This window comes from Monodelphis domestica, chromosome 3 (assembly GCF_027887165.1).
Source record: "Monodelphis domestica isolate mMonDom1 chromosome 3, mMonDom1.pri, whole genome shotgun sequence".
In the NCBI taxonomy this organism is placed as follows: Eukaryota; Metazoa; Chordata; class Mammalia; order Didelphimorphia; family Didelphidae; genus Monodelphis; species Monodelphis domestica.
In genome coordinates, this window is record NC_077229.1 from 222,100,348 (window position 1) to 222,117,539 (window position 17,192).

Sequence of the window (17,192 nt, forward strand, 5' to 3'; positions counted from 1 at the left end):
ATTTTAATCACCCAAAGTGTAAACATCCTACTTAAAAGTTGAGTATGGAGATCTGCCCATTTTTAGATCTAATCAACAGAAGTGTAAACATCCCAATTAATCATTAAGTGGGCTGTCTGTGACCCATGTGCGCAATAGTGGGTGATGAATCAGAATTAAACTGACCTCCGCTGGGCAGTCCTAAAGCAGGCCTTCGTAAACACAGAGTTAGTGGAAGGCGCAGGAAGTGACGCAAGAGAAAGTGTCTTTAAAAGGGAGTTACAACTTCCTGAATGCAGTTCTACTTGGAGTTCTATTTGGAGTGGAGGCTGAAGAGAATCTGTAGACTGGACCCAAGACCCTATTCCTGATGAGGCTGTTCTAAAATCTCTTCCTTTAAACTGACATGTGGTAAGTGAAAAGCTGACTCTTAACTGCTGGATTTTTCTGAAAAAACTAACCTAAGAAGAGATTTAACTCTTGAGAGAGACTTCCCCAGGTTGTCGGCTTTGCCAAGGCCTAAGGGAGTAAATTACTTAGTGCTTAAGCTAGATAGCTTACCTTACTCTCTCTCTAATTTTCTTACTTCTCTCTTTCTACATTTTATAAATAAATCTCTTTGGAATAAATTAAATTACTGGCAACCATACTCTTAAATGATCCAGTCCAACCCTTTAAAAATAACCCCTTTTCCCCCTAACAAGGTGATTAATCATAAAAATGTTAAAGGTATTTCTGAAAGAGAGATAATGTCAAAGAGAGTCTTTTGTTTAAATAATACTTTTAGTATCACTGCTCTAGAACTCAGCAGAGTAAGATAAACATTTGTATCAAAAATAATAGAAGGCACTATAAGAGAAGAAGTCAGACTCAGCATGCAAGAAAAGCAACCTGAGCAGGGGAGAAGGGAAGACAGAGAATTCTGGGAAAGAACAGAAGAGTTGAGAAGATTCAAAGCAGTTATTTCACTTCTCTTTGGGAGCCTCTCAAGGGTGGTTGGTCCCAGAGAAATCTCTGAAGCAGAAAGACCTTCTGAGCACTTCACCATCTCTCCTTGTGAACTAAACCCCTTGGATCCAGCTGATGAGAACAGTAGTGGATATGACTTTGACTATCAAGCTATCCATCCAAAGAAGATTTTTCTCTCTATCCCCTAAAGTCTGTCATTGAACTTTGTACTACAGCCTGGGTAGATAAAAGTCAAGACAGCTCTCACAACTGACCTAGGAGGGGCAGGCATGCAGCCTGACCCTTCAGGATTTGGGGAGGGGGTCAATTGTTAGCCTTAGGGATTTCCTATTTCCCACTTTCCTCTTCCTTATCCAACAATCCTATTTATCCTATTTTGTGTGTGTGTGTCCCTTTAGAATAAACAGTTATTCTTTAGATCAAGTGCCTGCCTCATAATGAGACCTGAAGCTTGGGGAAAAGAGTTATATTTTCTCCTCAAAGAAGAAGAATCAGTTTCAGTCCCTGGTAATACATTCAACCCAGTCTCTGAAGAAATATACTCCGTAATTCTGAAAACAATTAGTGCTAGTTTTACTAAAGAAAGAGAGGGGAGGAATAATCTATCCCCCCTCCCCATCTTCTTGTTCTATTCCATCTCTCTCACTCTCTAGCTTCAAGTAAATGTAGTGGGTGGCTCCATTTCCCCATCCATTACAGCATTCAATAGGTCCTTGATTAACAATTGACTCCTACAGAACAAGGTAGTATCTCAATTCCAACATATCATCATAATACAAAGAACAGGTTATATATTTATTTACATGCTGCCCTATGCAAAGAAAATTAACATAATAGATTTAGAGCTGGGAGAGAATTTGGAGGTCAATTATTATTAACTTCTCTTTTGAACCCAATGAAGAAACAAAGTCTTAAGATATTAAGTGTGTAATGGCTGAAAGCAATAGAGGCAGTATATATTAAATTTAAGTTAATTTATTAATCAGCTGATCAAGAAAATCTAAACTAATCAGTGAATTCCTTCCACCATCTGAAGAGATGCCAAGGAGATCAAGAGCCTACTCAGCCAGCAGAGAGATGGGCTAATTGAGAGAAAATGGACAAAAAAGAGTCCATGCACCAAAAGAGAAGGGCAAAAGAGCTAGAGTACCTCTGGTACACATCTTACATAATCCTTGTGACCTCAGCATCCAATCCCTCTCCTGGACATTCCATGACATTTCTGACTCGTAAGCAGTCACTGAAGAGGTGGGCTCAGAGACCTCAATCTCTCCCCTTTCATTACTTCATCACAGGAAAAGGTGGGTCTTAAGGACCCTAGAAAGCCTCCTTGCCACATGGCTGGGTCTCTATAATGCAAAATGGCAACTAGAGCATGCTGACTTCATCACCCAAGAGAATTCTTACTTAGAGATAAATAAGGAATATGTGTCTACCTGGCTGTAACAAAAGCCAGTCCAATGAAATGCTCTGAGGCCCAGAGGTTTAAGAAAGGTTTCATATAAAAAGTATTACAGTTCAACATGACCAGCAATAGTTATTTCCTAATAGGTCCTGTCTTCTCATCATGAGGCCAAAGCATTTCAGCTTCAGCTTCAGCATGTTGTCCTTCCAATTAACAGTAAAGAGTTAATTTCTTTAACCATTGATTAACTTGGTCTCCTTGCTGTCCAAAGGACTCTCAAAAGTCTTCTCCCACTCAAATAGAAAGCATTGATTCTACAACACTCAGCTTTCCTTATTGTCCAACTCGCTCAGTTGTATATTGCTACTGGAAAAACCATAGTTTTGACTATATGGACCTTTGTCAGCAAGGTGATGTCTCTGCTTTTTAGTATGCTATCCAGATTTTCGATAGCATTCCTTCCAAGGGGCAAGCTGCATTTAATTTCATTATTGTAGTCATTATCTGTAGTGATCTTTCAGCTCAAGAATATAAAATTGAACCCTGCTTCCATTTCTTCTCCCTCTATTTGCTGAGAAGTGATGAGATCAGATATCATGATCTTAATTTTTTTAGTGTTAAGCTTTAAGCAAGCTTTTACACTCTCCTCTTTCACCCTCCCCAAGAAGCTTCTTATTCTTCATTTTCTACCAACAGTGGTATCACCTATATATCTGGCTTTAGTGGCACTGTCTCTTTTCTAAGTTTTTCCTTTTTTTTTTTTAACTCTAAAGAGGTCATATTGTTTGTGGAATAAGAAGATGAAGTTGAAGAACAGTTAGAGATTATTAAGATTAAAGAATAAAAAGAGAGGCTCCACATCTTCCAAGATTTCACCATCAAAAGATAAAAATGTCCAAGGAAAAACATATCATTACAAAAGACAATAAGTAAGGCATAGAGGAAATGATTCCTGCTGTCTGTGCCACTCCTAATCTGGTGAAGAAGCACCATGACCCTATAAGACTATAAGTTTCCTGAGGATAGGGACTGTTACACTACTGACTTGGAATCCCCAGCATTTAACACAGTGTCTAACACAGAGATACTTAAAAGACATAATGATTCATTGAGTCTGACTAGAAATTGTCAAACTCTAGGAAATATACCTCAAATTAGCCTTTAAATTCAAATTAATTTGATAAGGGGAGTTGGGGAAGATCCTAGACTCTGTCCTCCATGAGTAGAGAAACTATGAAACTATTGCTGTGAAGGCCAAGCTAGACAAAAAGAAGGAAAAGAAAAGGGAAGCAAGTGGAGGGAGAGCATCGCCGTCTGATCACTTCCCTTTTAAGCTCATTATTTTTGTTAGCTAGTTGCTAAACTAAGTTGTTTCTATGCAATTACTAGACTACAAGTGCTTTCAGCACCCTATAAATTCCAGTGCCCTTGGGTAGAGCCCAGGAGTCCTTCCCCAGCTACAGGCATTGAGACACTGACCTCTATAAATGAAAATGTCTATTTCGAACTGTACCAAGTATGGTTATGGGCCACCAGCCCAACCAACCCTAATTCTTGTCCCCAAACAGACTCTCTTACCCCTGAAGCTCCTACCCCCCAAGCCTGACTACTCCTTTGTGGTAGCTACTACATCCCAGGCCAAAAGACCCAAAGCCATAGATCCCGCCACCAGGTTAAAGGCCACAGCCATCAGTTTTCCACCCAAGGCTGAGGTTCTTACAGCAGTAACTCCTAGCTGCCATGCCCACACCTACAATCACTGCCCACCCCTGAAAGGAAGAAGAACCAATGATATTAGAGGGGCAAACACCAGCAAAGTGCAATTCACTGACATCCAGAGAACATTGAACTGAAAAACAGTGAGCTCTACTATCATTGGAACTCTAGGAAACAGAAAGGAGTAGAAAGAGGTGGCAGGTAGGAAATAATACCATCACCCACAAGAGAGGCAACATAAAAAGTAGGCATTCTTTAGTTTGCAGTAATGACTACAATTTTTCCTCACCTCTCCCCAAAATAAAGCAAGATCTTAATCCCCTGTGACCAAATTTTCAACTACAAGAATGAATTCTTTAACTGATTTAAGTTAATAAGACCTAATCACCTTATGGTCCATCATTTAAAAATCTTTCATGATAAAAAGTAAGATCCAAAAAGAATTTTTAAAGAACAATTATGAGGTTATCCAATACATGTAAAACCCAGTGGAATTGTTCATTGGTGCCTGGAGGGGGGGAGGAAGAAGGGGAGGGAAAGAATATGAATCATGGAACCATGGAAAAATATCCTAAATTAAATAAATAAATGCCTTTTTGAAAAAAGGTTATTCAATGGGGGCAGCTAGAGGCTCAATGGTTTGAGAGCAAGACCTAGAGATAGGAAGTCCTAGGTTCAATTCTGGCCTCAGACACTTCCTAGCTGTGTGACCCTGGGCAAGTCACTTAACCCCCATTGCCTAGCCCTTACTGCTCCTCTGCCTTAGAACTAATTGGTTCTAAGTTGGGAGGTAAGAGTTTAAAAAAAAAAGTTATCCTATAGATATAAATGAATATAATAGAAAAAATTCTACAGTAAAGAAAATTTATAATAAAAAATTTAAGGAATGAAACTTCTATAGAAATATATGATCAATCTGTGAAAACTTGGCTACTCTCAACAATGCACTGATCTGGGATAATCCTAAAAGACTTATGATGAGGAATGCTATCGACCTCCAGAGAAAGAACTGATGGAGTCATCTTTCACATCAGTGTATCTTTGGTTATATTCTGGGGTTTTGGTTATGTATGACTTTACTCTTACAACAATGGCCAATATGGAAGTGTGTTTTGCCTGAAAAAAAAAAATTCAAAGAAATATATGATCAAACATTTCTAGAACTGATGCAAAAAAAAAAATCAAAGAACAACTTTATTCCAAACTACTTTTTCCAGACTTATTTCACCCTACTACTCTTTATGTACCCTATTTTATAGTCAACCTTGAAAGTTTTTCTAAAACTTAGTATTCAAGCTCCAAACCTGAAATATACTCCTTTAATTTCTAACTGTTAAACGGTCTCTATCTCTTTAAAGAAAAGTTAAGGTGCCAACACCCTTCATGAAATGTCTCCCCAGGGAACTTGATTTCTTTCTCCTTAAAATTTCTGTTTTACATGTTTGTAAATGCAAAATCTATATCAGGTTGCACAACATCTCTGGGAGTGGGGAGGGGAGAATGGGAGAGAATTGGGGACTCAAAATTTTTAAAAAGAGAGAATGCTAAAAATTGTTTTTACATATAATTGGGGAAAAATTGAATTTAAAAAATTTCAACAGTATTTTTTTCTGAATCTCTCCTGTGTTCTTATCACCTACTTCTATGTTGCATTATATTTAATCATGTACATGATGTCTACCTCTACTAAGTGCCTTGCCATTAGTGACTATTTATTATTGTCTATCATTGTATCTCTAGCTCCATATTGGCAAACCTATGGCACACATGCTGGAGGGGGCTGTTCCCTGCCCCTTCTCCACTATGCCTGAGGACTTTCTCACATGCCCCACCCCTCTTCCCAGCATCCCAATGGGAATGCTTCCTTCTTCCCCTGTCTGGGATAAGAGGGTGGCTCACAGGTCATGTGAGGGTGCAGTTTAGGCACTCGGTCTTTAAAAGGTTTGCCATCAATGCTCTAGGACATTTTGATAACAGCACATGCTTAATAAACATTTTTTGGAAAATTTTATTTAATTAGTTAATTTAGAATATTTTTCCATAGTTACAAGTTTCATGTTCTTTCCCTCTCCTCCCCCCCTTCCTGTAGTTGACCCACAATTCCACTGGGCTTTACATATGTCATTGATCAAGACTTTAATAAACATTTTTGATCAATCAATGGACAAGCATTTATTAAGTGCCTGCTACATGTAAGGCACTGTGGTAAGTGTTGAGGATTCAAGGACAAAGAATGAAACAATCTTCATTTCAAAGGAACTTGACTGAAGGAATAAATGGAAATATTCAAACAAAAGCAACAATTTGCAAATTTGTTCCATTCTCCCAGCTATCCAAGCTCACAATCCTACTATTATCCTGGATCTCTCTCTCTCTCTCTCTCTCTCTTTGTCTCTCCCCTCTCTCTCCCTTCCTCCCTACCCCCTCCTCAAGATATTAAATCTTGACCTTGGTAACATTTTTTAACATCTCTCATTGGTTCCCATTCTTGCCAATGCCCTACTCCATGCCCTAACTATTGTAGTAACCTTTCTGATTGGTCTCCCACCCTCAACTCTCTCCCCATTTCAGTCCATTCTCTACTCAGTTGTCAAGTTGATCTTAAAGTTCAGGAATGACCCTATCACCCCACATTCAAATAAACTACAGTTTACTGAACTCCCTATTACTTTCAAGATCAAATATTAAATCCTCTGGTATCCAAAACCCTTGATATAACTGAGTGTTCTCTAACTTTCCAGTCTTTTTATACTTTATTCTATCTCACATACTCTTTGGTCCAATAGCACTGGCCTCTTACCAATCACAGAAAACACTCCAACTCCTGATCCCAGGCATTTCCTCTGACTGACCCCCTGCCTAGAAGGCTCTCCCTCCTCATATTCTCCTCTCAGTTTCACTGGCTTCACTGGTTTCCTACAGCCTAAAACCCCACCTTCTACAAGAAACCTTTCCCAATACCCCCTTAATGCTAGCACCTTCCTTCTGTTGTTGATTATCTCCCATTTAACTCGTCTGTATTTTATTTGAACATTTTTTCACATGCCCCCCCTCATTGGACTGTGAATACCCCAAGAGCAGGGACTGACTTTTGTTTCACTGTATCCTCAATGCTTAGCATAGTGCCTGGCACATACCATATGCTTAATCAATGGTTGTGACTTCTTTACTGGACATGCTGAAGAGAAACTGAAAATAATCACTTGAAAAAATGATCAGCCTCATTAATGACCAAAGAAATGCAAACCTAAAATTTTTAAAATTATCCTTCATACCTTTTAAATTGGAAAAATAATTATGCAAGAAAATATGACCCAGTATTGTACTGGAATTATCATCTGCATATAAAAATGAGAAAAACTAGTTATTAAAAGATTTTTTATAGTCACAACACTTGTAATCAAGAAAAAGTAAAAACAATTATTAGAATCAAATGAGGGGCTAAATGATTTTTAGTATGTTGATATTATAGAATACTCTAATATTAAGTATGAAAATTATAAAATAAATTGGAAAGTTTTATATGATCATGATGGTAATACATATGTAAATGCATTTATACCCATGTACATATTCATGTGTGTGCTATACATATGATAGTAATGCACAGAAATACATATTACTCTGTAATTTATGTGAATGTGTTTATATATATGTATTATGTGATAATACATATAAATATATAAGTACTATCAGTCACAGAATTTTCTAGTTCATTTTCTAGTTTTTATATATAATTGTACTATATAGTATTCTATGATGCTGATATACCAAAATTATATACTTATATATAATAGTTTTCATATAGAATTGTATTACATAATATTCTATGATGCTCATATACCAAAATTATATATTTATATGTAACAATATAATCATATACAACCACATAATTATGTATATGAAAATATATATATATATGTATAAATATAAGAATTTTTATTTTGGGAATCTACATTCCCTTGCTTTTTTGCTTTTTTTTCTGGAAATTGCTGTAATCTTCCTTGCTTTGAATTTACACAAACACAAAGAAACCCCTTCTTCCCTCCTCAACTACTCCCAAGCTTTGGTATGTTTCCAGCCTGTGATATAAAAGATGGGAAACCAATCACCAGTACCTTCATGAAATGTTGACCCTTGATGACATCATCAAGCTTTCCTGCTTCAAAAATCATTAAGGACTCTTTGCTTTTATATTTGCATCCCCAGCACTTAGCACAGTGCTTTGCACATATTAAGTACCTAAAAAGATGCACTGTCATTCCTAGATTCCTGTCCCTTACTTCCTGTATACATATATAAATAGACAAGAAAATTGAAAGTATCCTCTGAGAGCTTATATTTTAATGGGGCCAAAACAAGAAGAAGAAAGGGGTTAGCCATGGTCCACCCATATAGAGGTATATTTAATTTTTACAGTCATTTGTATGCAGTTTCCTCCCTTAGATTAAGAGCCCCTTAATAGCAGGGTCTGTTTTTGTTTTTATAGTCTCAGTGCTTAGTCCAGTGCCTAGCCCAAAGCAGATGCTCGTTGACTTGACCCAAGGTAGGCAACGTCAAGCTCCTTGGTAGTTGATGAATGATGAAAGTTAATAATTCACGAAACAGGAAAGCCATCAAGAGTCAGGACTTTTATGGGGAGGGGTCAAATAGTCCAATATATATTTGGGAAGTAATGTATTTCCCTTCGTGGGATGTCTCTAAGGGTCCAGACAATTACTTATCAGAGACAATGTAGGCTTAAATCTTGTTCAGGGTTGATTTAGATGACTTCTGAGGTCCCCTTCTTCTCTGAGATTCTTTTTTTTTTAACTCTTACTTTCTATCTTAGTAATAATTCTTTTTTTTTTATCTGAGTAATAATTCTAGGACAGAAGAGTGATAAGGGCTAGACAAACTGGGTTAAGTGACTTGCGCAAGATCACACAGCTAGGAAGTGTCTGAGGCCATATTTGAACCAAGTTCCTCTCAACTTCAAGTCTGGCTCTCTATCCACTGTGCCACCTAGTTGCCCTAGATTTTAAGAAAATATACACAATATTTCTATTATCTAGACCTGATTGAAAATCTCATTTGAGGCTAAGCACTTTAATATCCTTGACCTCCTGAGAGGTTTTAAATTACTGCTGCTGCTGCTGCTAATTTGTATGTTTGTTAATTCATACTTTTAAGTTTCTTATGTTTGTGTGGAAACTTGATAGTTTATAAATCCACTGCATGTGACCAGATGTCCTCAGCCAATCTAAGCACATCTCTGATGAAACATTACTCTCCCTTTATCTAGTGGCTTTTAAGGACTGATTCCATTGAGATGTGTTGTTACCTTATTAAGATTTTGGAGCATAGTATTTTATCACCCACTTCAAATGGAGTGGGGCAATTTGATTGATTTATTAAATCATAAACCCCTTCTACCTTACAGTAAGATAAAATTTCTTAAGCCAGAAAAACTTCACATCCAACAAAAATCAACTGAGTAAATTTAAGACCGTCTCAAGAACCATTCTAAAAGAGTGCAAAGGCTGAGAAAAAGCCAGATAAAATTTTTATGCAACCATAAAACAACATAACTCTGTTTTACACTGGCTCTAAATAATTGACCTTATTTCATTGAACCTGACAGAATAAAACCAGATAACACTGTATTCAATCCTATTGATCCAAATCTTTTGCCTCCTAATGAATAAACATTTGATGAATATGAATGAAAAATAATTATAATGGTGGTAATAGTGGTAGTAGTAGGGATGTTTAAAGATGTTTCAAGCATAATTTACTTCCCCAAAACATTAAGGGTTTTCCCATAATCCTTAAAGAAAACTAGAAGCAGTAAAATATTTTGTCATAGATGACTCTGGAGAAAAGAAACTGGCTATTTAAGACAATTTGACCAAAGACCACTTGAAAAATCAAAATAAGACTAATATAAAGAAAAAGCTGAGAAAGAAAAGGAGCTCACGTACCTGAAAGTATAATTCCCAGGAACAAGATTAGATAACTGCAAGACTGCAGAATCAACTGATACCTTCTGCTCTCTTTGGGGTCCTTGAATTTCTTCCCAGTGGTAGCTCACGATTTTAGTATCATCTGTACTTTCTACAAAAAAAAAAACAAAACATTTTTGAAAATCAGAACTAGCATTAAAAAAAAAAAAAGAATTGGAAAGGCAGGTAGTATTACTAATAGCGTAGACTTAGAGAACGAATGCCCAACTTAAAATTCAGGCTTGACCACTAAATAGTGGCATGACCTAGCAAAAAGCCATTTACTCTTCAAGACTTCTGTTTCTTCAGCTGAAAAATGAAGCAGTTGGACTAGATAACTTCTAACATCCCTTTCTAATTTAAATCTTATGATCCCATAATTAAGTCAAGAGCAATTCTTTCTAATTCTCCTTTCCAAATGGTTTGGTACGTACATATGAGGCAGCCAGCAGCAAGTGTCACTTGACTTTATAATCGCTCTGGACCTCTGTTTCCACATTTTACAAAGTGAGGGAATTGAGCCAGATGATCTCTACTGTCCCTTGCAGTCTCCAATTATATTCTACCCCAAATTCTAATTACAAACATCAAGGGCTCTTTTTCTCATTTATATATTCTCAGTAATTGATATTCTTATTCAACACCAACTTTGTTTTCCTACATTTAATGAAAAAGAAATGTAGGTACTCAAATGAAATGCCAGCCCCTATAAATTTGGTTTCTATTGTTTTCAAGGCCAGTTCAGAAGACATGAAAGCATGAATGGCTAAATCGTATAGTCATCCTGCAGGATTAATGGGGAATAATCTTCTCCAAACAAATCAAGGAAACCATGCCTCACTAAGCTTACCAGTGACAGCAAAAGCTCTGAGACCAGAGACATAAAACGCTAACACGGGTTATCTAGCCTGAGTTTGTTTAATGACGCCACAGAAACAACACATGTTCAATTGACCCTCATTTATCTGCTCAGTCAGCTTGGAGCCCTTTTGGGGCTTCCTCTAACACTTGAGATAGATACGCTCTGAACACATGCAGCACTAAAAGGCTGTAACATAAAAATAAATTTTGAAGGCAATTCAGTTCAATCTATTAAGTATCTACTATGCCAACAGACACTGTGCTGGAAAACTGGCATAAAAAGATTAAAAAAAAAAAAAAGATTCCTTACTCTGGAGGAACTTACTTTCTACTGAATGCTGCTAATATTTCCTATCATTCATTCTCCAACTAGAGAAAAACACTGGAAAAGGTAATTTTTGGGGACAGCTGGGTGGCTCCGTGGATTGAGAGCCAAGCCCAGAGACAGGATTTCCTGGATTCAAATCTAGCCTCAGACACTTTCTAGCTTTGTGATCCTGGGCAAATCATTTAATCCCCATTGCCTAGCCCTTAACACTCTTTCACCTTGGAACCAATGCACAGTAATGATTCCAAGACAGAAGATAAGGGTTAAAAAAAAAAAGGAATTTTACTTAGAATTATTTTACCTCCAAAGCAAAGATTTGAACCAATATTTCCTGGTAGATTAAAAAAATATATATTTAAATAGAGTCAAACTGAGCCCCAAACACAACAGGGGAAACATATAATATAAAACTAAAAGAGAAATCAAAAGTCCCTTACAGTTCTAAATCCTCTCCTCCTGTGGAAAATATCTTGACCATTTGAAGATCTATTAAATTAGCCCTTATTTGCTTAAGGAAGGACCCATATAGAAAAATGCTAGCATTCCCAGCATGCAAATTAAAAGATGACCCAATACATACGACTGCCATCAATGACGGCTGAAGTGGAGAACGAGGAGAGCTCTTGTACTTGGGGAGAAGCGATTGCTACAGGAAGCTGATTGTTTCTCATTGCTTTGAGACAGAAAAGAAAGAAGGAGACCAGATTAGATGCAAGCTGTATGTACAACATTCGTTACTTATATTTTCTTGTAGAGTCCAGTGGAGACGATCCTTACCCCATAGGTCCCCTCTGGAGGTGGTCTATTTGCAATCTGAGGACCCTCCTAGGAAGTCCAGAAGCCCTTTATGTAATTGTTCCTTTTCTTCCCCATCCAACCCTTGCCAAAGTCTTCCAATGGCTAGCCTTAGCCACTAAACAGGACCACGATTGGTGCTATCACAGGAAATCAGGGGTCTTGGGTCAAGCTCAGGAGTTCCCTAGCTAGGTCTCCTGGGTCCCAGGGAGTCAAAAGAAGACTTTCCTATAATAGTAATCATTATTGTTCAGGGCTATCCTTATGATTTGGTTTTTATATACCTTTTTAAGGGAGCCAGGTGGATAAGTGGGCAGAATGCTAGACTTGGAGTCAGGAAGACATGGGTTCAAATCCTCCTCCCAGGTGACTTTGGGCAAGTCATTTAATCTTTACCAGTCTCAGTTTCCTCCTTCATAAAATGGGGAGGAGCAATAATAGCACCTATTTCAAATAAGATATATCTGAATCACTTTGCCAGTCTTAAATCACTATATAAACTTTGGTCATTATTATTACTTCATTTATTATATGAAAAGGCTATCAGGTGGAGTAAAGAAGATAAGGATAGATTGAGGCAGGACTGAAACTTGTACAAACCTGAAAGCAGCTTACAGTTACTATGCAGGGAAGAATGGATAAATAATAAGGAATGTGGTAGGGATAGTGAAAAAAGGGAAGAAAATCAATGCAAGAAATAGAATCAAATGTTCAGATGGCCAATTAAATATTACCCATGTCAATAAAGTGGCAGATGCTAAAAAATCTAGAAACAATCCCACATTTCTGCCACATTGATACTCTGGTACCATTGAATAAACTCCACAATAAAGATAAATCAATATTAATGAGTCATTCGTGCTCATGGAAATGATTAATGTGCTTGAACCAATGACAATGGACCAAATGGAATAAATGGACAACTTAGCAGAATTTTCTTAAACTGACTTACCTGGCTTAACAGTGACATTTACAAATCCTTCTCCAAAAGCATTTTCGCCAGAAACAGTCACTTTGAAGCAATAGAAGCCTACAGGCAACTGTAACACGCAGAAAAGTTCCGAATTACAGAAATGAAAAATAAGAGAATTTATCACTTAGAAGTCACCAAACCTATCTACCTTAAGACATGGCTCAAACACCTCCACCACCTTCTCAAAGATAGAACACAAGAAAGGATCCACTGAAAAGTCTTTAATTCAGTCCCTGAAACTCAGCAGAGTCCTAAAGGACATTCTATCCCAGTAGTCCTTATAAAAAGACAACAGAGCACTAGGTCATTTGATCAAGAAGAATTTGTGTATAAATATCCTATTAGGTAATATGGTATTCCTATTCATTAATGTGGCACAGGAAATAAAGCCACTGGGCTTGGAATCAGGAAGACTCATCTTCTTGAGTTCAAATCCAACCATGAGAAGGGTCACAAAAGCAATTTAATTCATAATCACCTAGGTAGAGAGTAAAAAAAAATGGCTTACAGTTTGTGGGAGCAGTTGGTACCCACCTCCATATGCTTTCTTCTGTTGGGTACTTACCTACATTCTAGGATCATGTGTGCTAAATAATTGGATTGTCATTTCTTGGCAAACTAAGGAAATGAGCCTGGTATATCAGGTCCCAGAACCTATTAAACTAAATTCACAGATAGATAGCTAGAAAGTAGACAATGGGTATAAATGCTCTGTAACCTTTAATGGAGTCACAACTAGACACCATAGCTAGCTAGATTCAGGGCAGCTATGTGGCACAGAGGACAGAGTGCCAAGCCTAAAGTCAACAGGACTCACCTTTCTGAGCTCAAATCTGAACTCAGACACTTACAAGCTGTAAGACCGTAGGCAAGTCACTTAACCCTGTTTGCCTTAGTTTCCTCATCTGTAAAATGAGCTGGAGAGGGAAATAGCAAATCACTCCAGTATCTTTGCCAAGAAAACTACAGATGGGATCACAATGAGGGAGACAGGACTGAAAATGACCAAACAAGAGTTAGAGTTAACTCAAGGAGCAGGGTTTCTTATAAGGAAAGTAGCAATATAACAGTCATTTGATTTAAAAAAAAAATTTTTTTTAATCTTTACCTTCCACCTTGGATCAATACTGTGTATTGCTTCTAAGGCAGAAGAGCAGTAAGGCCTAGGCAATGGGGGTCAAGTGACTTGCCTAGGGTCAAAGTGTCTGAGGCCAGATTTGAACCTAGGACCTCCCATCTCTAGGTCTGGCTCTCAATCCACTGAGCTACCCAACTGCCCCTAGTCATTTGATTTTTTAAAAATATACAAGTCATACTTCATATTCAGAGAGAAAATTGATTAATTCTAACACTGAAGCATTTTTCAATTTTATTTTTCTTGCCCTTTTTTGGGTAACATTCCTAATATGGAAATAAATTTTGCATAAGTTCACATGTATAATAGGCATTGAATTGCTTATCATCTTCAGTGTCTGGGGAGAGGGAGAGAATTTAGAACTCAAGATTTTTTAAATGACTGTTAAAAAATTTTTTAATTAAATTAAAAAATAAAACTCTATAATAGAACTCCAAAAAAGAGATTTGTCAAGGACTCAAGGGTCCAAAGGATGTTGGTGGAAACCTAGGGCAAAGAGTAGAATACAATTAGGTTACATTCAACTTACCTGAGAAAGATTGAGTGTTTGCGTATATTTTTGTTCAATTTCACCTTGATAATCCTCAGGGTGACTTATCAAACTCCACTCATAGTTATAACTTGTTTCTAAAAGGAAAAAAAAACATACTTATGAGTTGTTAGCTTTTCTTTGTGCAATGATGGTTCATACACACATTAGGGAAAAGAGTGATAACAGTGCAAGCCAAAAGCCCTGATGTTCATATTAGGCTCAAATCTTTGGGCTCATCACCCAACAGCACAAGGTTTTATATCTCAAAAATGAGACAATCCATGACAGTCCCATCTGATTTATTAGAAAGACTGAAATATCTTTATATTACCTTGTCTACTAAATCTATTACAAAACAATTTTCTTAGCCTTTTTTTTGTGTTAGGAACTGTCTAATGGTCTGGTCAAGCCAATGGATCCCTTCTTAGGATAATGCCTTTGAGTGGATAAAATTAAATAGATACCATAATAAAGAAATGCAGTTATTAATATATTTTGAAAAGCTAAGTCTCCCAAGATAAGAATCCTTACACTAAAAAGTATCCTTTTTTTTGATGCTACAGATTTTAGTCATTACTATAATCTCTCCATCTCCCACAGGTAGGGCACAACATGACCCCTGGCTACAGGTCCTTCTTGACATCCTTAGCTCCATAAAGATCTGAACCAGTTATGACCTAGCCCTTAATCCAGGATTTATTTGGGTTTTTCCATTGTTTTATAGAGAGAGATATAGGTATAGGTATATAGCTACAGTTATTTATAATTACATACTTTTTTTACAACATGCCGAAAATGGAAATGTGTTTTGCATAACTTCACATATATAATAGCTATCATATTTCTTATCATCTCAATCAATAACAGAGGGGCTAAAGAGAGAGAGAGGATTTAAAACTCAAAAAAATTTTAAATTAATATATAGTTATTTATATAGTTATATACATGCACATATTTAGTATATATGCATACATGTACATATGTATGTGTTTATATATAAGTGTGTGTGCATATATATATATATAAATCATCTCTGGAGACTGGGGCACTGAAAAGTTTGAAGGCAGAAAAAGGAGAGGGTGGGGTCATGAACAGAGGAGATGGGGCTCTCCTGAGTGCCAAGATTCTATGGAATAGCTGAATGATGTAAAAGCTAATTGCTTCAGTACCCCCCACAAGTGGGCTGTTTCTAGAGCTGTGTTGGCGAACCTATGCCACACATGCTGGAGGGGCTGCTCCCTACCCTTCTCCATGTACCTCAGGGCATTTCTCCCAACACCTGCCCCTCTGCCCAGCAGCCTAATGGGAGCGCTTCCTCCCTCTCCTGTCTGGGGTAAGGCAAGGGCTCACATGTGACATGCCATTTGGGTACTAGGTCTCTAAAAGGTTTGCCATCACTGTTCCAGTGTATTTCATTACAAGGGCAAAAGACAGGTGGGAATAATGTATCCCCTTAAGTGATCCCAAGCAGCAAGGTGCCACCATGGATCGATTAGCAGGTCTAGAGACAAAAATCATCTTCATGAGTTCAAATCTGGTCTCAAACACTTACTAGCTGTATGACCCTGGGCAAGTCACATTACCCTGTTTGCTTCAATTTCCTCATCTGTCAAATTACCTGGAGAAGGAAATGGCCAACCACTCCAGTGTTTTTATCATGAAAACCTCAAATGAGGTCACAAAAAGTCAAATGCAACTGAACAACAAAAGTAGTTACATGTAGTTAAATTCACTATTAAAATACTATTAAAAGTGATCATTTAAAATACGGTTATTGGTTTCAGTTCATTGGAAATATGGAGGGCAAATGACATCACTTCTAGAAATTCTACTAATCAGGACCTGGCTATAATCATCACCCACATTTATATTGTGCTTAAAGATTTACAAAGTTCATAGTCCTAAGAGGTAGGCAATATAAGGTTTTTTGGGGTTTTTTTTCACTTTAAACATTATTTTATTTGGTCATTTCCAAACATTATTCATTGGAAACAAAGATCATTTTCTTCCCCACCCCCACCCCCACCCCTTCCCACCACCTCTCCCATAGCCGACGCACAATTTCACTGGGTATCACATTTGTTCTTGGTTCAAACCCATTTCCCTGTTGTTGGTATTTGCATTAGAGTCTCTCCTCAGTCTTATCCCCTCCACCCCTGTAGTCAAGCAGTTGCTTTTCATCGGTGTTTCTACTTCCATAGTTTATCCTCTGCTTGTGGATAGTGTTTTTTAGATCCCTGCAGATTGTTCAGGGACATTGCATTGACCCTAATGGAGAAGTCCATCACCTTCGATTGTACCACAGTATATCAGTCTCTGTGTACAATGTTTTCCTGGTTCTGCTCCTCTCGCTCTGCATCACTTCCTGGAGGTTGTTCCAGTCCCCATAGAATTCCTCCACTTTATTATATCTTTTAGCACAATAGTATTCCATCACCAACATATACCACAATTTGTTCAGCCATTCCCCAATTGAAGGGCATCCCCTCATTTTCCAATTTTTGGCCACCACAAA

General features: G+C 37.4%; 1 protein-coding gene across 5 annotated transcripts in view; it reads right to left on the reverse strand.

The window, feature by feature from the left end:
- KIAA0319 (KIAA0319 ortholog) overlaps window positions 1-17,192 on the reverse strand; it is a 142,476-nt gene that overhangs the window by 48,479 nt on the left and 76,805 nt on the right. For 4 of the 5 annotated variants that reach the window (XM_016431747.2, XM_016431748.2, XM_056823509.1 and 1 more), the window contains 4 exons: window positions 14,675-14,772; window positions 12,990-13,077; window positions 11,823-11,915; window positions 10,033-10,165 (listed from right to left, as the gene is read on the reverse strand). In XM_016431747.2, the coding sequence (XP_016287233.1) occupies window positions 10,033-10,165; window positions 11,823-11,915; window positions 12,990-13,077; window positions 14,675-14,772 (412 nt within the window). Of the gene's footprint in view, window positions 1-10,032; window positions 10,166-11,822; window positions 11,916-12,321; window positions 12,342-12,989; window positions 13,078-14,674; window positions 14,773-17,192 lie in introns of those variants that run through there. The other variant, XM_056823510.1, reaches the window with a different exon arrangement.